The sequence below is a fragment of the Hermetia illucens genome, chromosome 5, assembly GCF_905115235.1.
Source record: "Hermetia illucens chromosome 5, iHerIll2.2.curated.20191125, whole genome shotgun sequence".
Classification (NCBI taxonomy): domain Eukaryota; kingdom Metazoa; phylum Arthropoda; class Insecta; order Diptera; family Stratiomyidae; genus Hermetia; species Hermetia illucens.
Genome location: NC_051853.1, coordinates 109078349 through 109103024, shown reverse-complemented (window position 1 = coordinate 109103024; position 24676 = coordinate 109078349). Strand labels below are relative to the sequence as shown.

The following is a 24676-nucleotide window of genomic DNA, read 5'->3' as shown; positions in this document are numbered from 1 at the left end:
CACTCGAAAGAAACCTCATCAAAGAGAGCATTAAATCAAAGTTCTCAATATTGGATAGAATCATTCTCTTGGCATATTATAACCATTTAAAATTCATGCACCTGTCACGATGTCAGCGCATACCACAGCAGCACACCACACTTTTTACACTTAACCGAGCATACGAATGCGAGCAGGTTCGAAAGAAGAAGATACTTTCACAGCAATTAATGTCCCTTAGAAACGGGGCCGGAGCATATAGGACAGCCAATAAGTCAATAGAAAATATAGCAGACTTTGTTGTTAGCAAATCATCGGAAGTTTTACAGATGATGAATTGATCTTTTGGAATAAAGGACTGAACTTCGCGACACCGGACTTGAAGGTGAACGTCAAAGGCACGATTATACACTTCGAGGGAGCTATTAGTTAGTTTAGTTTACTGGGGGGAGCCGCTGCTCCGAGTACTCAGGCCATTGGCTTTCAATGGCTTCCCGCCTACAGTGTTCGCAGGCTTTAGCGAATCTGAGAACATTCTCCAGAGGCAGAGAGTGTGCAGATTCTTCATTGAAGAAAACCTTGCCAAGGTGTCTTCGTCTGAGATCTGAGGATGCCGGGCAGCTGCATAAAAATTGCAGGGCCGTCTCCTCCTCCTCCTCACATTAGCTGCACATCGCCGAAACCACTACTCCAATCCTTTCCATATGGTAGTTTAAAGAGCAGTCTCCTGATAAAAGCCCTACTAGGGTTTTCATGTCCCACTTTTTCAGGGACAAGAAAAATGCCGCTCTAGTGGCCCTAGGCTCTTTCATAAGAATTTTCGCCTGCCGGCAAGAGTCCAAATTTCTCCACTCGGCAGCGTGAATCCTCGTCGGATTCCATGAGCTGGTTCTGGCCTCACCATTGTGGATCCAGATCCTTGGCGAGCCAATCTGTCAGCCTCCCCATTACCAGCGATGTTAGACTACCCTGGCACCCATATCAAGAATGTTTCGTTCAGTCGGTCAAGTTTCAGCAGCACCTGATGACAATTCCACACCAACTGGCTTGATATTGTATGTCGTTACCATTTAGTGCTGATAATGCCGGCCAACTGTAGGAACAGATTCGAACTGTGCGACCCCTCCACTTTTATCGCAGACATTCTTTTGCTGCCAATGAAATGGCATATATCTCCGCCTGGAATATGGTCGCCATTTTTCTGAGGGGTCGTGGCAGTTGCTGCTCCCGATCCACCCTAGATGGCTGACCCGTCGGTGAAGATTATTAAATCTGTAATCTGAAAAGACTCATGGTCATTTGTGGACCATTCTTCTCTTCCGGTAATTATGACACTGTATGTCTTTCAAATACAAATCTGGAAACCATATGATCGGTCGGCATCAGGGCTACCGGATGTTTTTCAAGGAATTTCCAGATGAACGCATGACCGTGTAATTGGCCGCCTTTCCACGCTTCAGTGGTATCGAGCCTATATTTCACCTCCAAGTGAATGGGGGGTATTTAGGATAGTTTCAAGTGCCGCAGTCGGCGTAGTACTTATTCCTCCAGTAATAGTTAGGCAAGTGAAAGTCCCTAGCTCTTATCTATCGCATCCCTACAGCACCAGAGCTATGGTGCTTCCACGTTAACTGGGAGTCGAAGTGTACTCCTAAGTATTATACTTGACTGTTTGTGTTAGCTGGATTTCCGCCCCTGCTAAGGTGGGTAGCGTATAGCTGCCCCACTTGACATTCCTAGTGAACATAACTAGTCCAGTCTTCCTAGCGTTCACGGTGAGCCCATTGCGGAGGCACCAGCTGTGGATTTCATGCAGATTTGCATTCAAGCGGTCACATACTATTGTGTATCTGGAAAAGGATGATCGAGAGAAGACATAATTAAACAGCACAATAAGGAAGAGCGTATCATTAAAAAAAAAAATAAACCAAAAACCAGTTTTTTACCTCAAAGCAGATAAAGGTAACAAACTGGTAATACTAGACCGAGCGACCTGCGAAGACTTAGCACTCCAAAAATTAAATAACGGCAATTTCTTCAAGCTAAGAACAAATCCTCTATCAGAGTCTTTTAGAGTGGAGAAAATATTAATGCATGCCTAATGCATCTTTGCCTGGGTGCAGAATACATCCCAAGGTACATAAAAATGGTAGCGGAACACGGGAAATTATGGCGGACACTAATTCCCCCCTACACTATTGTGAAATGGTTAGTACAAGAAGTCAACCCTACCGGTGACTATCGTAGCATACATGTCGTAAAAAACAGCTGGTCAACAGGTGATCGAGAAACTGAAGGGTGCTAAAATTAGGCAACATGAAATCCTGGTTTCGTTTGATACAGATTACATTACATTAAGACAATGACAGCTGACAGTTGCAGATTAAGATTTCGCTGGAACTACTTTCTATTGCCCCAATTCGGATAAAAGGCTACTAAAAGAATAATGCCTCTAGATACAGCTAGAACAGAGAAATTCTCATTCTAATAAGCTGGATGCAGCCCAGGAGAGATCGTAACGGCAACATTGAGAAGATTATAAAATCCCGCAACTCCACTTGTCTTTTCTTTCGTAGTCGCAGATTGTTCGAACGCAGAGCCTACCACAAAGTTAGTTGTACGCAGGTAAAGTACAAAGTGAACAGAATCACATCAGCAGAGAATTTTTTGAATACGTTAAAGTTTGTCTGTATCTTGAAAGAATGAGAATGATCGATTTACCGAAAAAGTATCTTCTAACCTTTCCGTAGGAAGGAAGCAATGAGCAAAAGGTTTCATAAATGTATTTTCATTTCACGAATAAATATTGGATGCCGAAATTCGTTTCGCAGAGAGCCATGTCTTAAAAAATACAAGGTAAACTTATTCTCAAATCATTAATTAAAAGGAGTTTGATAATAGTAAATATTTTATGTGAGATGGGTTTATAATTTCAAAAAATTTATCATTCCTAATTTCCGGCATTATTTTCACCCCTTGCTTAATACCGACATTGGGATAAATTTTAAACCCATACGAAGCAGCGAATACTGTTTTTAGCCCTAACCAACTTTTTTATTTCAATGCCATAATGAAGCTGTTTAGATTCATAACAATAAAGTTTGGATAGGGCCGGCATTATCCCCCAACTATTAAAGCATGACCAAATATTCAGGAGGAACATCAAGGGAAATACCAAGCCCACTACAGAGTTACCTGTGAACAGGTTATACCCCGATGTCACTTAGAAACTGGAAAGGAGCGAAAATCTAGAAGAGCCTGCGACTCATCATATTTTTAACCAAGGAAGTTATTTCGAAATGTGAATGGCTCAACGTCAACCTATCATGGTCCTCAGCCGACAAACCTTTTCACACAAAATAAACTTTCTGAAAAATTACATTCCCGCTCAAGTGAAACCCATTCGTTCCGTGAATTCCTATTTGATTCACTTCACAACAAGCGCGATTTATGAAGTGTTACCTGCAAACTTTCTTCATTTGCGATGCGAACGATATGTAAAACCACCGAAGCACTTGATGCAAACAAGGACCCACACTCTTTTTCTCTGCTATACTTACTTCCTTGGCTAAGCCCCGGCACAGAAGAACAAGTTGCTGTTAATTTATGTCGGAAGTTTATTACGGAAATTGCTTCAGCTCATAATTTATTCATGAACCTTGTCGTCCTTCTGCCTGAGGAACATTTTTCCCAGAGCTAACGGAGCGCCGACAATATGAAAGTTTTCGCCGATAGAAAACAAAATGAAGTTTTTCTTTGTGCGTGGAATATTTACCGCCTAGTTCTTCTACACTCGAGTTTCTGCTCCACTTACACGTATGTTGCTGGATTAAGGGATGGTTATTTACGCTAATTTTGTCATTTGGATCACCTTGAAATAACCACTGACCTTTATATTTGGAGCATTCAGAGGCGGTTGATTGTAGTGTGGCCTATTTGCTCTTGAGCTGACATTTGCAGCATTTATCCCTTGGGGACTAAAATGAATGGTTATTACTTTTAAAAGGAATGGTACGAGAAGAAGGGCAGTTATTACCTTTAACACCGGCGAAATACTGTTTTGCCCATCAATAGGTTGGGTGCTTTTTGTGTAAGTTCACTCGCATGTGTGCAAAGTTCAAGTATTCATTGAAGTATTGGAGGAAAGGGAACTCAAATGCCCACTAACTACCTTCGTCAACATTTTATTCTGGGAGGATCCAGTTCTGGACAGAATAAGGGTCGAAAAAATTCCCAAACCTCAAAAGCTTGTACCAAGTATGCAATGACATTTAAAAGAGCATATTTCATTCCACTGAAAGGGACCCAAAGCAGAAAAAAGTGCCACTAATTTTTGAAAAGCCAATGAAGCTGTAAGTTTATCAGCATTAGCGATGAAAGTAAGTACGGCTGAGGGATTTAAATTTTTAATTCTTTGTCAACATATTAAAGGGCTTTCACAGATACATCTGTTTCATTACTTTAGGTGGGCCTTAATATGCAAACCAATCACCGGCATTTCTCTGAAGTAATAGTCTGGAATTTTACGATTTCCATTTTAAGGAGGTTCAGGATGTATTCATCGTTTTCCTGTACGAATCTTTTAGGTGTAAGCATTAGTTCGTGCAAAGCTACTCTTGGAAGCTGGTCATGCAAAAGATCCTTAATGAACAATTCGAGTTTAAGCTGTAAATGGTACCAATATTGTGCACTGGAGATTTTGAATTAATTAGAAACACTTCTTTGAGAAATTCATTCTGGGGAAGTTTCATAAAGTTGAAAGAAAAATGTGAACGTCAAAAACGCATCTGCTAATACATTGACCGGGCTTGTGGTAGAAAACTTTAGTAATTGAATTAAACTTATTGAAACTGCAATGTGATAATGGCATTGGTGATACTCAAATGACCATTGTGAGTGGCTGGAGATGACTAAAAGGGGAGAGCTATCCCAAAAAGCTAAAAAGATGGCGAAATTGACCGCCCGCAACTCTTGAAGCTCCATCGAAGTTTTCAACGACACGTGGTTGTATTCTCTTATATAGGCAGACGCGGAAATATGGGGGGGGGGGGGGTTCTTTGAACACTTCGATCCCTCGCGTGTTATCATACAAAAATTCACGTGACCTTACTAATGCATTGGTCCGCACCGGATGCTGAAAAATAAACAAAGCTGGCAATTTACGCGAGTCTACCGAAAGACCAATACGCGAACTAAACTGGAAAATGAAAATAAAAAAAATTGCGCCTCAGACCCGCGTATGGAGCATGGAGGGAAGATCCAAGAGAGATCGCATTCTCAATCGATGCTTCTCTTGCCTCAGATACGCTATGAGGAGCGGCCTTGTAGGTTCTTTTCCTACCTTGTCAGGTTATTCAATTGGAGGATAATAATAATAATAATCGTTGGCGCAGCAATACAATTGGATCAGGGCCTTGGAGTGTGCGAGAGTACTTCATTCAAGACCGTAACAGTGCACTAAAGGATTACAGAGCCCCATGCGGCTGACCTCACGGCAACGACCTTTGTCTTCTCAATAGTGGTAGCAGGGGTCCTCAAAATGTTCGCTTTCTCCAATTTGAATAGGAATTCCAGCAATAGAAACTGGACATTCTAGGTCTAAGCGGAGTAAGATGGTGGGATTTTGGAGTGTACTCCTCTCCCTCTTGCGGCAATGCGCCTTTGCACTCTCCGCGTAGTAGCAAAGGCGAATGAGGTATCGGGGCGTTTCTGATGGCTACCGCAAAGCGGGCTCTCTTGACCTGGGAGACGATTTCAGACAGACAAAGCTGATCGATGAACCGAAGGGCTTGAAGGCTTTACTAACCACTGCGAGCAAGGGCGGAAGTGGCGCGCTCGAGCTATGATACCGAGCGAAATCCCGAGAAGCTCAGCGTAGTGTAGGCCGTAGCCACAGAGAATTTACTATTGCGCTGATCGGACGCCAACGGCCGACTTCTCATCCATGATGATGAACAACTGAAGAAATGGAAAGAACCATTCACCGCGGTTCTAAGCCGATTCATATCTGGTGAAATTCCCCCTCTTGTGGATGAAATGGCTAGCCACCGAAACATTTGGATAAGAACTGTTCCTCCAGCCATCAATTCACTCAAACGGAGTAAAGCCGTTGGACTTGATGGTCACCCCGCCGTGTCATTTATTCCTGCACCAGCAGGTACTGCGGATCTGCTGCTTATGAAAGTATGAAAGTTTTGGAAATCCGGGACCTTTCCCAGAGGCTGAAAGAAGGGGATGATCGTTAACATTCCAAAAAAGGGGACAAGTTTTGTGTGTGGCACTTGGAGGTGTATATGAGTAGTCCTTACTGTCGCAAAGATAATAGCTAAAATAATCTAGAAACGCATCAAAAAACATCTCGAAAACTTGATCGACAAAGAGGGTCTGGTTTCCACTCCGGATGCATCGACCACATCAACACCCTATGGATCCTTTTTGGGGCAATGCGCGGAATTTAGATCTTTATCATATTTCGAGAAAGCTTTCTACGACGAGAACAGGGAGCGTATCTGAAGTGCTCTACGCAGGAGGAGCATTTCGGAGAAACTAGTAGCTATTATCAGAGCGACATATAATGGCGCAAAATGTCACGTGCTGCACCGAAGCAAAATGTCAGACGATTTTGAGGTCTAAAGCGGAGTATGCCAGCATTCTATCCTGTCACCGTTTATAGTTCTTTTTATTTTGGGTGAGGTTCTTCGGGCTGCCTTGTCCGGAGGACGTGGACAAATTCTATGGAAGATGACATCTTTCCTTAAACACCTCGACTACGCTGATGACATCTGTTTGCTCTCTCAAAGGGTCATGCACTTTGGTCAAATGGCGCTGGATTTGGAAAGACTGACAAGAAGATTTGGACTGAGGATAAGCACTAAGAAAACCAAAGTTCTCAGTCTGACGGGTCATCGCACTCTCCCTATCTGCATTAATGGGCACAGCATCAAAAGTGCCGACCAATTTGTGAACTAAATGTTGCCCGACGTATTAACACAGCGCTAGATCTGCTTTCGCTACTCTGTCTAAAATCTAGAAATTCAGTTACCTAACACTAAGATCAAGTTGAGACTATTTTGTGTTGCACTTTCTATGTGTTACTCCCACACATAGAAAGCGAATTCCATTGTTACTCAAAAGCTCCAAGCTTTCGTCAATATTTGTCTGCGTCGTATCTTCGGAGTACTATCGTACGCGATGTGACCGGAAGATGGAAGTGGCATTGGATAGGTCACACATTAAGGAGGTACGACAATTGCATTGCGGGCTATGCTCTCCGAAGATGGCCGACGAGTGGGTTGCCCCAAGGGCACTTGGGGACACGAGGGCGAGCGTGTCGCGAAGTCGTGTGGGGAACTGAATGGCATTTCAAGTAATCGCGAAAGATGGCGCGTAGATGTGCTTGACGTGCTATACCACACCTAGGGGCCCACGGCAAGTATATATACTTCTTTTGCACATTCTACCATTCTACCATGGGGTAGGGTAGAAGCTTCACTGGCATCATTAAGTATTAAAAATTAAATATTCAATCATCGTTAGTTATGTAGTTGGGAACTTTGAGGAAGCAAACCCTTATAAACAGTCCTTCTTGTCGACAGATTGTTATGAATGCACTTGCGAGGCTAAAATAATTTTTCTACCGTTTAGAACCTACCCTCGAATCAATTCACTATTTCATTTCTATATGAATTTGTGTTATCTATTGGCATTCTGTGTAACCAATTAGGATAACTTCTGTAGTTCCTTACATTACAAATTTGACCATTTAAAGTCAGTTCACTTGACACTGGTACCAATCAATTTCAATTCCTCAAATAATACATTTCTGCCAGTTTTTGTCCTGTGCACAAACAGGGTCGGCTCATCGTTATCGGTTTCACAATTTGGTTCTATCAAATGCCTGATCTAGATAGTCGCGAAGCTTTTAAATCCCCATCCAGGGTATTAGGCCACAGTTGTATCGGCCGCCTTTTGGTCGCTTGCCATCGATTTCCATGTGCAGACTAATCTTGGCAAGTTAATTCTCGTTAGTGCAAATTACGTGACCATACCATCGAAGAAGCCTCTCTCGCAGTTTTCCACGATCAGTGCGACTACATATTGATTGCGGATATCCTTACTTCGGATGAGATCAAAACGTGTCACGCCACGAGTCTAACGCAACATCTTCGTCTCCATTATCGCAAGACACCGTTCATTGTCTTTCATAGTCGGCCAATACTCAAAACGATAAAGGGTGACGGGACGGACGAGATCGCGGTAGATTTTAGATTTGAGACGTTTGTTGATACGTCGATTACATAGAACACCAGTTGCGGAACGTCACGTCATTCAGGTTTGCGTTAATGCTTGAAGCAATTTTATAACGCAGTTCTCCATTGGCTGATAGCATTAACCCGAGGTATTTAAATCGCTCAGTTCTGGACAGGTCACTGCATGAGGCGATCATTCCATTTTCGGGCAATTTGCTCGAGCTTATTTTTATTATGAGACGCTAGGAAAGGATATCATGCATAAAGTAGTGTACAGCGCGCTGGACGTTGGATGTCCCGTGTGACGGTGTCTATAACAAGAACAAAGAGGACTGGTGCTTCTTTGATGAACAGCAAAAGAGACATGAATCGGTTTTGATACACCCGCCACAATTCGAACTATTCTTTTCGGATCGTGGTAGAGGAATTGAACCCAGCGCACTAAGTGTTGTCGTAGAGCATGCCATTACACTTTCTCAAGGTCCAGAAACGCAATGTAAAGGGGACGATGCTGCTGGTGTTTCTACTTGAATAACCGCGAGAAGCGAATCATCGTTGAGGTTCTCAAGAAAAGCACTGGTCTTGGTTTGGACGTTTAGAGGGATAGAAGCAAAGTTAGCTAGCTAAAATCACTCAGGTTCATATTAAAGGACACCTCAAAAACTTGGTCGACAGGGAGCGGGCTGGGTTACACTGTAATTTTTTTTACATCGACCATATCCGAATCATTGTGGAGCAGTGTGGGGAGTTTAAATCCAGGCTTTCCTTGTACCTTGTACCTCGTTTTAGAACCGATGGATTCTGAGAAGGTCTTCGTCAATATTTTGGTCAAATTTCTCAAACTAATAAGTATCTGGACTCTTTCTATCTACTGTGTTGGTCAGTAAATCGAGAGCATTGAACACTTTCCATATCTAGGGATCGTTTTCGCTGGCGAAGACATCAAAGTCGCCAGCGCTAGATACATTAAAAGCACTGAGTTTGCCTTGGCTATTTTGTCCAAAATTTGGAAATGCTATCTCAAATCTAATTTTAACTACCGGTAATTCCGGCCAATTTTAATTACGGGTTGTCCCATCGTAATGTTTTTTCTTTACTGCTACACTGAGGGGCAACGCATGGACAGTGATCGCCATTATTACACGAAAGTTCCACGTATTGGTATATGGTCGGGCTACTCTGCCCTGAAACAATACCAAATAAAGAATTTTGTCGATGTAAAAGGACGATAGTTCCCTTGCGGGTTATGCTATGCTTTGGAATCCACTAAGTCAGAGTATTCAATGACTGTTGAATATCTGCAGCAAATTAGCTGATTAGGGCCCTGAAGCGTGAAATCTACGCGAAATATATTCGCGCAGTTGTTAAAGCATGCATGCCCCAGGGAATATTCCCTACAGCACGAAACGGCAGAAGTTGCTGCTGTTGGCTAAGACTGGCAAACCTCCAGATTGGTCATCCTTTTATAGACCCATACATCTTTTAGATACTATGGGGACAGTGCTGGTGTGAATAATATATAATAGATTACTTCCAGCCATTGAGAGCCAAGCAGGCCTCCCAGATCGCCAGTATGGGTTCCGTAAAGCTAAATCAACCACAGAAGCCATCAAACTGGTTACTGACTGGGCCAAAAATGCTCTTCACGTAAAGGGTAGTATCAGTAAATACTACGAGGTAGTAATCATACGCGTAAAAAATGGATTAAATTCGGTCAATTGGAGCTATGTAGAGAAATCCCTGCCGGCGATAGGTGTACTTGCGAGAACGGAGGCAATGATATAACACCGATGATGTGCCTCGGGAGTACATTGTTTCGACGGCTGTCCCGAAGGGCTTCATACTGGCCTCACTGCTATGAACCATCATGTACAACAACAATGTTCTTAAGCTTCTGGATACTTCCTTTCTACGCACCCCGCATGGGATGATGAAGCCGGCGCGGAGAACGCAGAGGACTGTCCACTTTTCTCTATAAAGGAGTTGGAACAGGCAGTCCTCTCTATAAGAAGCAACAAGGTGCCAGGACCTAATGGTATTCCAGCAGAGGTATACAAACTGGTATTCCAACACCGGGCAAACCTGCTGCTCGGCACATTCAACCCTTGCCTGAAAAAGGGCATTTTCCCTGCTCGTTGGAAAGTGGCGAGACTTGCGCTAATCCATAAAGGGAAAGGCGCCCACTATGTTTACTTGACACTGCTGGGAAAGTGGTCGAAAAGCTCATCAGAAGTAGACTCGCTGAAGCGATACGTCGGCAGCGCGTATCTCCCTGGCAGTTTGGTTTTAGAGCAGGGAGATCGACAATTGATGCTGTCGTGGACGCCATTCGACGAGCAGAGGCACATAGCGGCCGAACTCGACGGGTAGTGCTCCTCGTAATACCTGACGTCAGAAACGCCTTTAATTCCGTAAGATGGAAAGACATTCTAGGCACACTAGACAATACTTTCAACGTGCCGAACTATCTCTTACCGATTTTGAGGGACTATCTGAGGGGCCGCTCCCTGCTCTATGAAACACTAGAGGGTCAAAGGTGGATGGAGGTCACGTCGGGGGTAGCACAGGGATCCATCCTAGGGCCGGACCTCTGGAACGCTACCTATGACGGTCTACTCAAACTCGACATGCCAGAAGAGTCGCGCCTGGTCGGCTATGCAGATAATGTCGCAGCGCTTGTTGCTGGACGCACTGTCGGACAGGCGCGAAGCAGACTCGGCATATTGATGCGACGGGTAAGCGACTACTCATGGTTTCAATCTTGCAATGGAAAAAATCGAAGTAGCCACCCTGACTAGAAAAAGAATTCCGAACCTGCATCCCATATCGTTCGGCGAGTCGATAATCGAGTCAAAATCAGCGGTCAAGTACCTCGGGTTGACTCTTGACTCAAAGATGAGCTTTTCTGAGAAAACCAAGCAGCGAACAAGGCTGCAGTTGGAGTTTCGGCGTTAAGTAGACTAATGGCAAACATTGGGGGCCCTACGTCTAACAGGCGACATCTCTCGATGAGTTCAACGCAGTCTGTCCTGCTCTACGGCGCAGAGGTATGGGCTGGCGCTCTTAACGAGGAAGTATATCCTAAACGCCTCCCGCAAGTACAGAGACGGGGAGCTTCGCGGGTGGAGTCTGCGTACTGCACTGTCTCTGAACCGGCCGTGATGGTGATCGCGGGAGTGATCCCCGTTGCCCTTCTTGCTAAGGAGCGTCAGGCCATATACAAGCGCAAGGGAGATGAGCCAAGGGAGGTGGTCGCTTGCGAAGAACGGCAACACACTCTAGACGAGTGGCAGCTCTCGTGGCAAAATGAAACTAGAGACAGATGCACTCTTACCTGCACAAGAATTGAAAAGGCGCGTTCTCCGGATTGTGTGTTTTGCAATGGAGCTGTGACGACGTCCACCACACTTTTCTTTCTTGTGGAAGGTGGTGGTGTTCGTCAGCAGCTCTATTTAAACACAGGGGATCTCTCTGCAGTCAACATTGTCGAAGAGATGCTGAGGAGTGCTGGCAGGTGGAACCGTGTTGCCCATTACGTTGGGGCCCTTCTCGTTGCTAAGAAGATAGAGCTCGACTGGTGAAGGAGCCAAATGGCAGGGGGTTCTTTAAACTGACAGTTCCCTTCCTCTTCTCCCCTTCCGTTGATGAAAGGAATTCCCTGATTTGATGGCTCCGCAAGGCGGGAGAGTTCGGGGACTAGCCCGAAGTAATGTGACAAACGGTTTCAGGTTAGCTTTCTGACGATGGGGCGGTGTTTAGTTGGTACATTGTGGTGGCAAAGCACCTCGAAGATGCTGAACTAGATGGCGCTAAGCCATCAGAGCGGAAAGTTGTCGACCAAATTCCACTGGTGACAGAGTGTTACCAGTCGACTCGAGTGAGTACTCGAGTTAAATCAGAGTAATAATTACCGGCAAGAACAAAGCTACCAACATTGAGTCCATGTGCGGGCTGGAATGAAATGCTTTAACATGGATCAACGCCCATACCCATTCAGATTTTCGCGCCAAAGTTTATTATTGTTATAGAACCCACAATCAAAAACAAATGTTTCTACGAGTTTCAACTCCATTGGGATCAAGATGTGCATTATTGAAATAAATAATCGTGATCGCTATGATTCTTCAGCGCAATTAATTTGAAACTTCGGATATTTGTTCAAATTTCAGCATAATCTGTGAATATCAAATGTAGTAGATTATGTGATTGCGTACCAAAGTTATTCAACATCTGATATTTCTTGTTCAATAATATATATTGTAGTAATGTTTATTTATTTATTCTCTTATACACGTTTAATAGCATTCAGGGTCAGTTTCCTTCCGATCCGGTTGCTGCCCCATACCGTGAAGATTTTTGAATGCATTCCTGATAACCCTATTCACAAAACAAAGAGGGCTAAGCAACTACTGACACTATACACGCTGTGCGGTTATTCATGGAGAAATACCGGGGGAAATATCGCTCTCTTTACATTGCATTTCTAGATCTAGAGAAAGCCTTTGACCGGGTTCCACACGAACACATCTGGCATTTTCTACGGCAACAACTACGTATCTCTGTCGGTGTTCATCAAGGAAGCGCCGTCTCACCATTCCTCCTTAGGAAAGTAACACGCCTTGTTCACAGCCGGTATGGGGATATCCGCGATCGATATGGGGTTGCATCGATCGTGGAAAAATTGTGAGAAAGGCGTCTTCGATGGTATGGTCACCTAATTCGAGCTAACGAAGATTCACTTGTCTGAACATTGAAGTCGAAGCTAAGCCGCTAAAATGCCGGCCGATACAACGGTGGCTTGATACGCCGGATGGGGATTTGAAAGCCTGACCGCTAGATCCGGACTTTTGATAGCACAAAGTGCTGCAACCGATCAAGAGGAGCCGAACAAATTTGAAAACAGGACAAAGGTTAAAGAAAAAGAAGGGAGTATCATGAGCTCATCGAACAGTTCAAGCTCACTTTAGTTTCTTTCAAATTGTCTAGTCATTTCATTGCTAGTGATTAGTTGCTTACCGGATGTAGATATAACATTTATGGATAAAGGTCGTTTTAAGTTTGCCATGGTTTTCAATCACTCAATCCATTGTTATCCCAGCAATATTTGGAAAATATTTCGCCGAATATTATAACACTTGCTTGTCCAATTCGCTGACAGAAACAGGTAACTGGTAAATATCTCTATTGTTGTACATTGTATTATTGCCAACTCTTCTCACGACTCCCTTCAAAGCTTCACCACGTCGTCAACTGTTATGCGCCATGGCTATTTAACTTTCTTGAGGTATATGGTTAAAAGTGGCACCGCGAAAATAAGACATAAATACACCAATGACTTTCAAAACCCTTTTAGCAATCAAATTTCAACACCAAAAACGGCCAACATGAAATACTGAAAAAGGCAGGATGCACATAAATTAATGAAAAAAATTAGGAGAGCAAAGTATTCATTATTTTACAGAATTATTGACTTCTTATAACTTCAATAGGTAGCATATATAAGGTAAAGCAGAAACAAGACCAATCAATACAATCCTTATATTGTGAAAACAACAACAAAATAGTTACCATGTGACGATGAAAAGTTCACCCCGGAGAAGGCGTTCCTTACATAAGTGAAGAACCGACGAAATAGCGGGCGATTTTTATGTCGCACTCTTTTGCTTCCCTGCTCGACGTCTTTCGTTTTGTTGCATTTTTTCGAGGCAGTATCGACGAGTATCTCCACTTGTGATCCGGAAACAATAAGTGCATCATTGCTACTAACGCCTGATCGACTCTCCTGTTGCTGACCATTGCCGCGGTCGTTATTGCCCCCCACCACGGCAACGCTGCTAACAGCGCCGCCTCCACCCCCGCCGCGATACAGGACACCTCCGCCGATACCGCACTCGTAAGGGTTAGACGACGCGGACTGGAGAGTTCCCGCCGTTGTCCGGGCACCGATTTCACTATATCCAGTTGCAACTGGTCGTTGAATCTGGGGCCCGGCCATTTTAAAATCATCGCCTCCTGAAATCGATTCACTGAATCCAAGTTGCCAGCCGGCCTCGCGATGAGCCGATCTTGACCATTTACTGCACCACGGCCTGCAGCCTCCATTTCTGTACCGGGCGCCATCCTTGCGAAATTTCTTTCCCAGAATTTATCGGCCGTGTCGCGACGCACATTTTCACTCGCGAAATAACCAGTTTCCAAGCTACTTTCACACTCAGTTAGAAAAACTAGATATACTAAAGCTCGATGACCGGCTGTTATCAATTTTCCCGCACTAATCACGACTTGGCACTTATTCGGAAATTCGGCAAGAGAACTGAGGTAATGAAAGAGGCGGCCAGGATTGATTTATAACGAAATGAAAGCAAGGAAGCGGAGCGAACTTCTTGAAATTTTTCCGGGAGATTTCAGGACTCTCGTAACAACCGAATGATGAATGTACTTTTTTCAAGCTGCTCTGGATGGCCTAACGCGAGCCACCTTACCAAACTTGATTTCGGATGCTGGGGCTTTATTTTTGTTTCTGGTGGAATTCTATGGCGGTTTCCTTGGCTCTGATAAAATGCTGATGTGGTAAAAGTAGCACTTCTAAGTCTAAAGAGTATCTATTAGTAGCGTGAGTAGTTTGTTTAATAGTTGTGATAAAGTTGTTAGCCTCGTGTCCCGTGCAGCTTTTGCACATCTGTAAAGTAAATAAAAGACAACAAACACTTGTTAGTACGCTACAAATACAGAGCATGACGGCTAATACGTTAATTCAATTAATTTAAGCAAACAATTATTTTTAGTAGCATTCCGACACAAACATATTTCAATCGCATTGGCTCTAGATACACTCAAATAGTTTCGGTTAATTGTGAAATTTCTTCGAGCTAATAATAGACGAATCCAAACTTAAAAGATGTCTAGGTTATATACAGTTTCTGGGCATGTGAAGCGTGGTCCCAGGCAAGCCTATTAGAATAGACAAAGCCAGAAACCTTCCCGGGGGATATTTTTCGGTTTGATTTTGATCGCATTGTTTGTCTCGATTTTGTTTGCTTGTTAGGCGTGTATGTTTAACAATTTTTTTAGTCAAAGCCTGAATTTCTATAATAGGATTTGCTTTTTTGGCATAATATCAGTAAGTGAACGCGAAAATGGAATTGTACGTGTTTTGTACTACATATTTTTAAAGACCAAGGTCGAAAATATCTTCTGTACTTATATCTGTTCAAATAGAGTTAACAATGGTATATCACTATGTCCCTAGGAAATTGGGCGTAAGCGTAAGCGTAACGAGTACTAAACTGTAACTGGTAATGTTACATTAGTTTAAATTGTCTTTTTATTGTGAATTTACTGTGTCCCAAAACATTGAATACCAGCATATACGTTATGAACTTACACGCAAAATTCAGAAAACCTTTGATGCTTTGTGACGTACGTAATGTTACAATATTGGTATATCAGCTTAAAATCTAATATCACGTGACCAACACCGAGCGGGACTGGAACATCACTTAACATCACCGCATCACTTAACATAGCAACATCACCTAATATAATGACATCACCGAATCGGCACCCAATGAAGAAGTCCTTCTACTCTTACAATGAGCAATGTTTTATAATGCCTCTGCCGATGTAGTATCACAATTCAAAATACCACAAAACATTATCAAATGTCAATATTCTTTCTAGCACATGGAACGGTGACGACTGTCGTCTGCCGAGTATCGTTTGGGAATCTGCTATTGTTATTATTCCCTATACTTTTGGCTGGTTTTGGCGTAGAAAGGTGATGTCGAGTTTGTGTATGATAACTTTCAACTACAGGGATTCTTTACAATGTTGAGCAAAGCATTAGGAAATGGATATACAAAGGGTGACCAAATTATTAGATTTGCCTTTGAAAAAGTACAACATTTCAGTTTATACGCGCGTGAAGTAATGATCGCTCGCAAGAATTAATATCTCTTTAAAATCATTTAAAATAGATTGCAATTACACTGTGGATTCTTTTATTATTAATAATTTCTTTGTGTTTCTGACAGAACATGTATATTCTTCATACAAATAAATAATAAAAAAAAGTCTACAGAATAATTGGAATCTATTTTTAAGTGTTTAAATCAATAAACTATAAAAAACCAAGGAACTCTTCTTTGAAAAACCTATATGATTCCCAGTTCTTTTTAGATGAAATACTTTCTACAGTATATAGACCTTTGAATTATTTTCTTCCCTTTCACTGAAGTTTTCCTTATTCATATCTTCTTGACGGTCCGGTATATTTTACGCTATGAATCTAATAAATATATGCCAAATGTTACCCTTGCCGTAAGCAATATTTTATAATACTGGCAATATAAATGAGTAGGTGATATATGTAGCATCACAAACGGAATATCACCTTAAAGTAAAATATCACTTTACGAACACCTAGAAAGATCTAAACATTACCAAACATTACAACAATACCCAATACCCAATCTAAAATTAACGTCTTACAAAAAGGATGGCAATATTATTTCTATGATAGATAATGTTTTGTAATGTGACATCACATTTAAAAACATCACCTAACATTATCTCTCTTCGTAGTACAAGTGGCGGTAGCAGTTGTATAATGTCGAGCCGGTGACGACGACGAGTATCACTAGCGAATCTATTGTTGTTGTGATTGCATGTTCTTTTGGCTGACTTCGGGCTAGTTTTAGGCTTATTTCGCGTGCATGTGAATATGGGGTTGCAGATTCTTAACTTGAAGCAATTGATTTGTATGTTATGGCTTGGAAATGAATGTGGGCTGTCTAGCAAAAATACATAAAGTGAAATAATGCTCGTTCCCAAAGATCATGATTCCCAGTTCTTTGTATGTTAAAATATTGTATGAAGAATTCGAGAGGACTAAAGACGGCGCATTGTTCAAAATTGTATGGTGGGAAAAATAAAAAAAAAAAATCCGCGCATTAGGTCCATGGCACACACCGACACAGCAATATATGAAAGACAATGGCTACGGACCGGCGATCAAAGGGTAGTATAAGTCCTAGGGAGAAACGTGGATTGGTACCCAAGATGAGGCATAAAACCGAGGAAACGCCTGCTGGACCAACGTCAAAAGCTGTACTACCAACCCTATCTCCACCTCCACGGGGTGATCGCAGGGAGTCCTTTCCTAATGAAAAACTGCAGATTGAATAGGATAAAAGTGAGTCTCCCGCGTCTAAAAACGGGACACCAACATCCTCCAAGGGGTTGAGTAGGGCTGATAACCCTCCATGGAAAACCGATGTTACGAAGCAAGTTGGATTTGTCAAGAACTGCTGAACTACTGACGCAGTACAGGTTGCGCGATTACTCATGGAAAAACACCGTGAGAAGCATCGTCATCTGTGCATTGCATTTCTGGATCTAGTTTGGCCATGTACCGCATGCGGTATGCTCTACAAAAACACTTAGTGCCAGAAGAACTCGTGCGCTATGTTCTATTGCCCTACCACGATCCGGAGAGGATGAATTTTGTGTGGGAAGAAACCGACAATGAAAATGCAATGACGATTTGCACATTTTCTCATGGAATATGCGCTCCCTGTCCACAAACAAACGCGGGTCCAGATGACCACTTTTAACCAAATTGACCACGTATTCATTGACCGCCGCTACCTCTCAGCCATGATGAATGTTAGAACATATAGAGGAGCCAATATAGACTCGCATCACTATCTCGTTAGTATAGTGTACCGTGCTTGAAATACAGCAGTGCCTACAATCCTCTTTGACAATCAGGTGAGAGTGAATACTGAAGCCATCCACAACACATCCATCCGTAGTATCTATAAGGAGGAAATGGTTGCCGCAATAACCGTGGCTAACAAATGTCCTGAAGACGAAGCATCAATAAATGATTTTCCTAACAATCATTCATTATCATTCATACGGTCACAAATATATACTTGACCCCAGCCGCAAAAAAAGTCGGAACGGCTGGTCCGACGATTGATGTAGGCTAGAAAAGGAACGGAAGAGTTCTGTATACCGGGTAATGCCGCATTCTCAAAGAACGTGGGCTCGAGTAGAGGTCTATTACGAACTTCATCGAGTGGAGAAATGACTTCACAAACTGAAAAAAGAAGCCTGGGGGAACCAACAGGTTTGTAAACTCAAGAAGCTCACGGAACAACCGCACCAAGCGGAGAAGTTTTAGCAACAAGTGAACAGGATGAAGCCCTTATACACTTCGATACTCATCCTGCCGAGAAAAAGAGGGAAATATAACTTGGAACAGAATGGACATATTGGAGCGATGGGTTGAGTATTTTGATGAACTGCTCAACAACCAGAATATCGGTGAGTTGAGGGTCCCGCCGGAGAAGGAAGGGAAACCCTCATGCACTTTCTCTGCGGTTGCCCGGCTCTGGCTCGAGTTAGGCTGCGGACACTGGGTAAACCATTCTTTGGGGACCTCAGTGAGATTTCTACTTACAGGGTCGGAGAGCTGCTTTCCTTCGTGAATGCTACGGGCTGGCTTTGAAGATCCGAGCCAGCTGGACTCCGCTTCCCTGTTCCTATGATAACAGTCACGGTCTTAGGAGTCTGTGGCATCAAAACGGCGCACCAAAGCGCTAATTGGGCTCCTCGGAGCGGCCACTGATACCTACCTACCCTGAGGGTCCCGCCAACTAAAGACAATGAACGAAATTCATAAAACTGATTAGGTTGACCCTGACCAATTTACGAGAGAAGATAAAAGCAGCAGTACCACTCTCGAGACCATTCAACATCAACATCGGTTTAAGGTAAGAGAATGCCCTATCATGCATCCTATTTAACCTGGCCCAGGAAAAAGTGATCCACGATGTAGATGTTAATGAAAAAGGCATCATCCTTTTCAAGTCCACCCAATTACTGATCTACGTTAACGATATTGATATTATGACAAGAACAACCCCCGTCTACTTTCATCGAACATGCGGCGCAAGATCTTGAGCTGCTCATTAATAAAGGCAAGACGAAGTATATGGTGGCAATATCGGCAACAAACCAACATCGAACCCCACTGGTTAAACGGGAACAATAAAGATAGGGGACTACAACTTTGAGACCGTTAAAAATTTCTCCTGTCTTGGGTCGAGAATCACAACCTATAACAACTATGATGATGAAATTGGCCTTCGGTTGTTAGCAACCAACAGAACTAGTTTCATCTTACAAAAACTATTTCGATCGTAACGTTTCACCATAGGGTCAAAGCTCATACTGGACAAGACAATGATCTTGGCAGTCCTTATTGCTTGGAGACCTTGGTTATTAGCAAGAAAAATTGCGAACTCTTGGCCGCGTTGAGGAGAAGAATCCACGGAAGAATTTTTGGACGCTTACATGAGGATGGGCAATTCTGCAGCCCCCACAACGATACTACGACCGTCTAGTTGTGGACGTGATCCGGCTCAATAGGTCGAGGTGGGCCGGTCACCTAATCCGTACTTTACTCCATGCACAAAACCACACATACATATGTTATGTACGTAAGAAAAACCGCTGGTAATCAGGTACACACATTAGACTACTAAATATAATAACACATTAGACTACTAAAATAATAACTAAAAAAGCCAAAAAAGGGAAACTAAAACGTCCCCATGGACCCGCTGTTCATATAAGTGCATTTTATATGATTTTGACGTCACACACGCCATAAATTAACCTGAAATGCGAAAATTTTACCTTCTATAACTTTGTTAGTAATAGTCGCATTGCTTTCAAACTTTTCAGAATTGTATCCTATTTTATCGCCTATGCTGACATCAAATTTCTTACTTCTGGAATGAACTTAACGGGGGCTTTCCGGTAAATTTCTAAAACATGGTTATTATTATTAGGTAGATATCGGAATCGGATGTATTTTGAGGCCTACATTTAATATAGTTGCATCGCTGTGATATTTTTGAAGATTTTTTAGTTGGGTAGGTTCTAAGAATGAGACCTCTTTCACTCTTTGGGCACACATTCGCTAAGTACTAATTGAGCCCTTTCATTTGATACCCCACATGACTGTATGTTTTACCGAATATTGGAAATAAGAACAGTTTCGTACTATTCAATCCCTTTCATTTGATATCCCAATCACCATATTCGGTGAAAAAAACTTTACATCCCCTTTCGCCCACCTCCAAACTCAACACAAAATGGCATCAATTTCTACATGAAGAGGGACAGACAACATGTTCTCACCAAATTTCGTAACAATCGGTTCAGCCGTTTCCGAGTAAATCAGGTGTGACAGACAGATAGACAGACAAATAGATTGAACCGATTATAATAAGGCTTTGTTTGACATAAAACCTTGAAAATGAACATATTATGGATTATGATTCCAAGACTATGATTACATGGTTATGTGATTACAATGTATATGTAATGATTATAATGTAGTCATAATCACGTAATCATGATTATGATTTTGACCACCTCTGCCTACTAAGGTAATGTTTTGCACACCTCTAGTTTTTAACATAAGGTCACATGATCGCTTAAGGTACGCGTACCTCTACGACCCAGAAGAGCTATGATATTTTGAAGGATAACGAGTCTAACCTCAGTGCCCTGGAGTTATTTCGTGATGGGGTGCATGCTACATTATTACATATGGGTGCAACTTCTCTTTTCTGGCATATGCTGTAGCAAATTTATTTTTGTTATGACGCACGTTTCGCTACACTTCACGAAATCGGAATTGAAACGAACCACTTTCGCTCATGCTGTTGGGACATGCCTTTTGGGTGTTTTCCAATTTCATTGTCGTCAGTTTCATTACCCCCACCATCAGTAATGTTTGTTTTGTTTCATTTCAAGCAGACGCTGTATGTCATATTTTCTTCTCATCTGAAATAATTGTTTACTCACTTATCCTCATTTAAATTTACAAACATCTCTTCTCACAAATTCTTTGCGACCACAGGAACTCCCATGCGACGGGAAACTTGGAAATGTTTCCATCCTGAACGTCAAAGTCGAAAGGAGCTTGCAATTCCTGTGTGGGTGTTTGCTCAGCAACTTTGTTGGAAATTAAATTCAACTTAAGAAATTATTCCAAATACTAATGTGGTTTATATTTGGTGACACTAATCAAAAGTTCAGAAGTTATCTTGCGCACGTAACTTTTATAAGTCTTCAAACTAATTTGTTCTGCGAAATTTCAATTTATGCTCAAGAATGAGATGACTATTTATTTAAGAATTTGAAGACGAGTCTCATTAGCAAAATTGGGGATGATGTCGAATGCAACTAAGGGTTCCTTGAACTGTCCCATTTGTTTAACTTTACCAGTCGGACTTACTTGAATTTGGCTCCTGCTCTTATCTTTTAGTAAAGTACAAACCTCTCGGGATTATAATGAAAACGAGCTCCTAAGTTCTTCTATGCCAATTTTCAATGATATATTCAGTTTTTGTCCGGATAGCTGAGTGGTTAGAGCACAAGGCTGTCGTACGGAAGGTCGCGGTTCAAATCTCACTGGTGGCAGTGGAATTTGCATCGTGATTTGACGTCGGATACCAGTCGACTCAGCTGTGAATGAGTACCTGAGTCAAATCAGGGTAATAATCTCGGGCGAGCGCAATGCTGACCACATTGCCTCCTAGTGCACCGTTACGGTCTTGAATGAAGTGCTCTAACACACTTCAAGGCCCTGATCCAACATGGATTGTTGCGCCAACGATTATTATTATTATTATTATATTCAGTTTTATTGAAATGAGAGTGGTTTCACTTTCTTGACCAGTGTTCGTGGAAAGAACTTATGAACATTAACTCACGAGAGTATTCGAAGGATTTAGCGGTGTTGGCTATGTATCCTACCAACAGAACTTCTCCAGAAGTGTTGACTCTGTTTCAAACTATACGGTGGCAAGTAGAATTCGGTAGCTAACTATTTTTTTCTGATATCCTTATCGTGATGATGAACTGAACAGTTGGGCTTTACTACTGAATATGTATGTTATTTCTGAAATTGTCTGTTTCTCTTTTAAATCAATTCCTTTCGTACCACATTTGAATAAGGCACATGAATCTCATTTAAAGCTGTCTAATATCCCCTGCAAAGCCGTAGGGTTTTGTTAGAAAATTTAGTATGCACCATATTGGTCTGTGGATCACAAGTGAGGAAGTAAGTTGCTTACCAGGTAGTCCGGCCAGTCATCGAGTGGATGTTGACTTACGACTCCCACAATCCTCAAACAAAAACAAGTCGGAATACCGGAAGATTGCGCTTCGGGTATAAAGGTTTTGTGTTCACCTTATGTAAGAAACTTTATTTTTCCAAACTTCATTAGCACGCATCTACTATATACCTACATACACACATGTCTGTTTGGAGTAATTGATGTTCATATACAAATGACTAAAAAACTAAAACAAAATAATTCTTTGTGCCCCAATTCAGCGAAGTGACATGTGATGATGACGTCATACAGGTTGTAGAATGCAAGAAATTCACAAAAAAATGGCAAAGTTTCACCCCCTATAACTTAGTTAATAATGGTTCACCACTTGTGCATTACGTTCTTCGTTATACCCATGCCATATTTTATACTTCTGGGATGAACATAAGGGCGGTTGCCGGGTAAATTCCTAAAATGTGGAAATATACTATTATTAACTTTACTTGTGCAGATATCGGAACAGGATATATTTTGAGGTCTAGATTTAGTAGAGATGCACTACTGTGATTTTTTCAGATTTTCAGTTGGGTAGGTTGTGAGAACGAGACCTGTTACACTTTTTGTGGGTTATATTTTGAGCCCTCACTCCCCTATGTTTCACTCAATATCAAATATGGAACCAGTTTCGAAAAGTACTAATTGAATCCTTTAATTTAATACCCTACATGGCCACATTTTATGAAAAAAAATGTTGCACCTTTCATTCACATGTATAGGAAGCCCGCCTTAAAACTTAACACAAAATGGCACGACTTGCTGCATGTAAAGGGAGCAGTAGATCACATACTCTTACCAATTTTCGTGACAATCGGTCCAGCCGTTTCCGAATAAATCGTCTGTGACAGACAGACGGAGAGGAGGCCCGCGGCATACTTGCATGCTGCTCATAGCCAGGGTGGTGAGCTCTATCATGCTGTATGCAGCACCAGTTTGGAGAAAAGCACGGCAGGTTTTAGGCAATACACACAAACTAAGTACGGTTTACAGAAGAACATCCCTAAGGGTGTGTTCTGCCTTCAGTACCGTCTCAGACGATGCAGCGTTTGCCATCTCGGGAATGATGCCGATTGACATCCTGGCAACCGAAATGATGAACATTTATAACATCAGATCCATCTATCCCTTATCTCAGGTGAAAAAAGCCGAAAGGGAAAGATCCATAAGCAGATGGCAACAGCGATGGGACCAGTCAGAAAAGGGTCGTTGGACTTACAGATTGATCCCTTCCATCAGGGAGTGGCTGGAAAGAAAGCATGGGGAGATCAATTATAACCTCACCCAGTTTCTCACCGGCCATGGAGGATACCGTCAATACCTGTACAGGTTTAAATTGGACACCTCGCCTAATTGTCCAAACTGCGACGGGGTCCCGGAGGACCCAGTCACGTTTTCTTCCAGTGTCCTAGGTTCATGGAAGAAAGGAGGAACCTAGAGGAAACTCTAGGTGAAGTGCCTGTCAGGAAGACTGGGATGCGATCAATTCCATGATTGCTGCAATCCAGGAAAAACTGCGGAAAGCAGAAGAAGTGATGGAAGACGCGGTTTTGTTTCACACAAAACCTTAAAAAATCACTTCGGCTCAGTTTAGGTCTGAACACACAATGGATTTCATTTCAATATAATTCGCACTCATGTCATGCTTGCGATTATGTGGTATAGAAATGGAGCGATTACCACTTGTCCGCACTTTCGGCTACCCTCCTCGCGCAAAGGTAACGCAACGTCTGATGTGTTTGTAAATTTCATTGTATAGCAATATTTGCGGAACAATGGCTTCATTTTTGCATAGCTCGAAGGTTCGACTATTTACTTCAATGCGATACTCTTCCTCTTTTTCTTTAGCCTTTGTTCCTTTCACAAACGAGGTCGGCTCGCTACTTTAATGTGATACTGATACTTTCCGAAGGCCTTGTTAAGGGACTACAAGCCTCTGACTTTCGTCTTACTACAAAAGCCCGACAAAGCGTCCTCTCACTAACTTCGGCTCTTAGCCTACATCAGCCAGTTCACATCAGATATGCAACATATTTCCGGTAAAGACAACTTAGTTGTTTGATCTCCGAGATCAACGTCCCAGCCCCGCAGTCGGATTTTCGGCAATCCCTATGGATGAAGCAGTTTTTGAAAACTCCAATCGGACCACAAATACAAGTTCAAGGAGTTCGGTTCACATTCCCCCATCTACTGTGAGATCTCTGAAAAGGGTCGGAGACCGTGCACGATCTTGCACACCCTGCCATTCGT

The 24676-nt window shown here is 42.4% G+C and overlaps 1 protein-coding gene across 3 annotated transcripts in view; it reads right to left on the bottom strand.

Annotated features, from left to right (window-relative positions):
* LOC119657659 (Kv channel-interacting protein 4) overlaps nt 1-24676 on the bottom strand; it is a 443826-nt gene that overhangs the window by 117168 nt on the left and 301982 nt on the right. For 2 of the 3 annotated variants that reach the window (XM_038064683.1, XM_038064684.1), the window contains exon 2: nt 13797-14907. The exons of the other annotated variant lie outside the window; for it this stretch is intronic. In XM_038064683.1, coding sequence (XP_037920611.1) covers nt 13797-14223 — 427 coding nt within the window. In that variant the 5' untranslated portion in view covers nt 14224-14907. The remainder of the gene's footprint in view (nt 1-13796; nt 14908-24676) is intronic. 3 annotated transcript variants of the gene reach the window in all.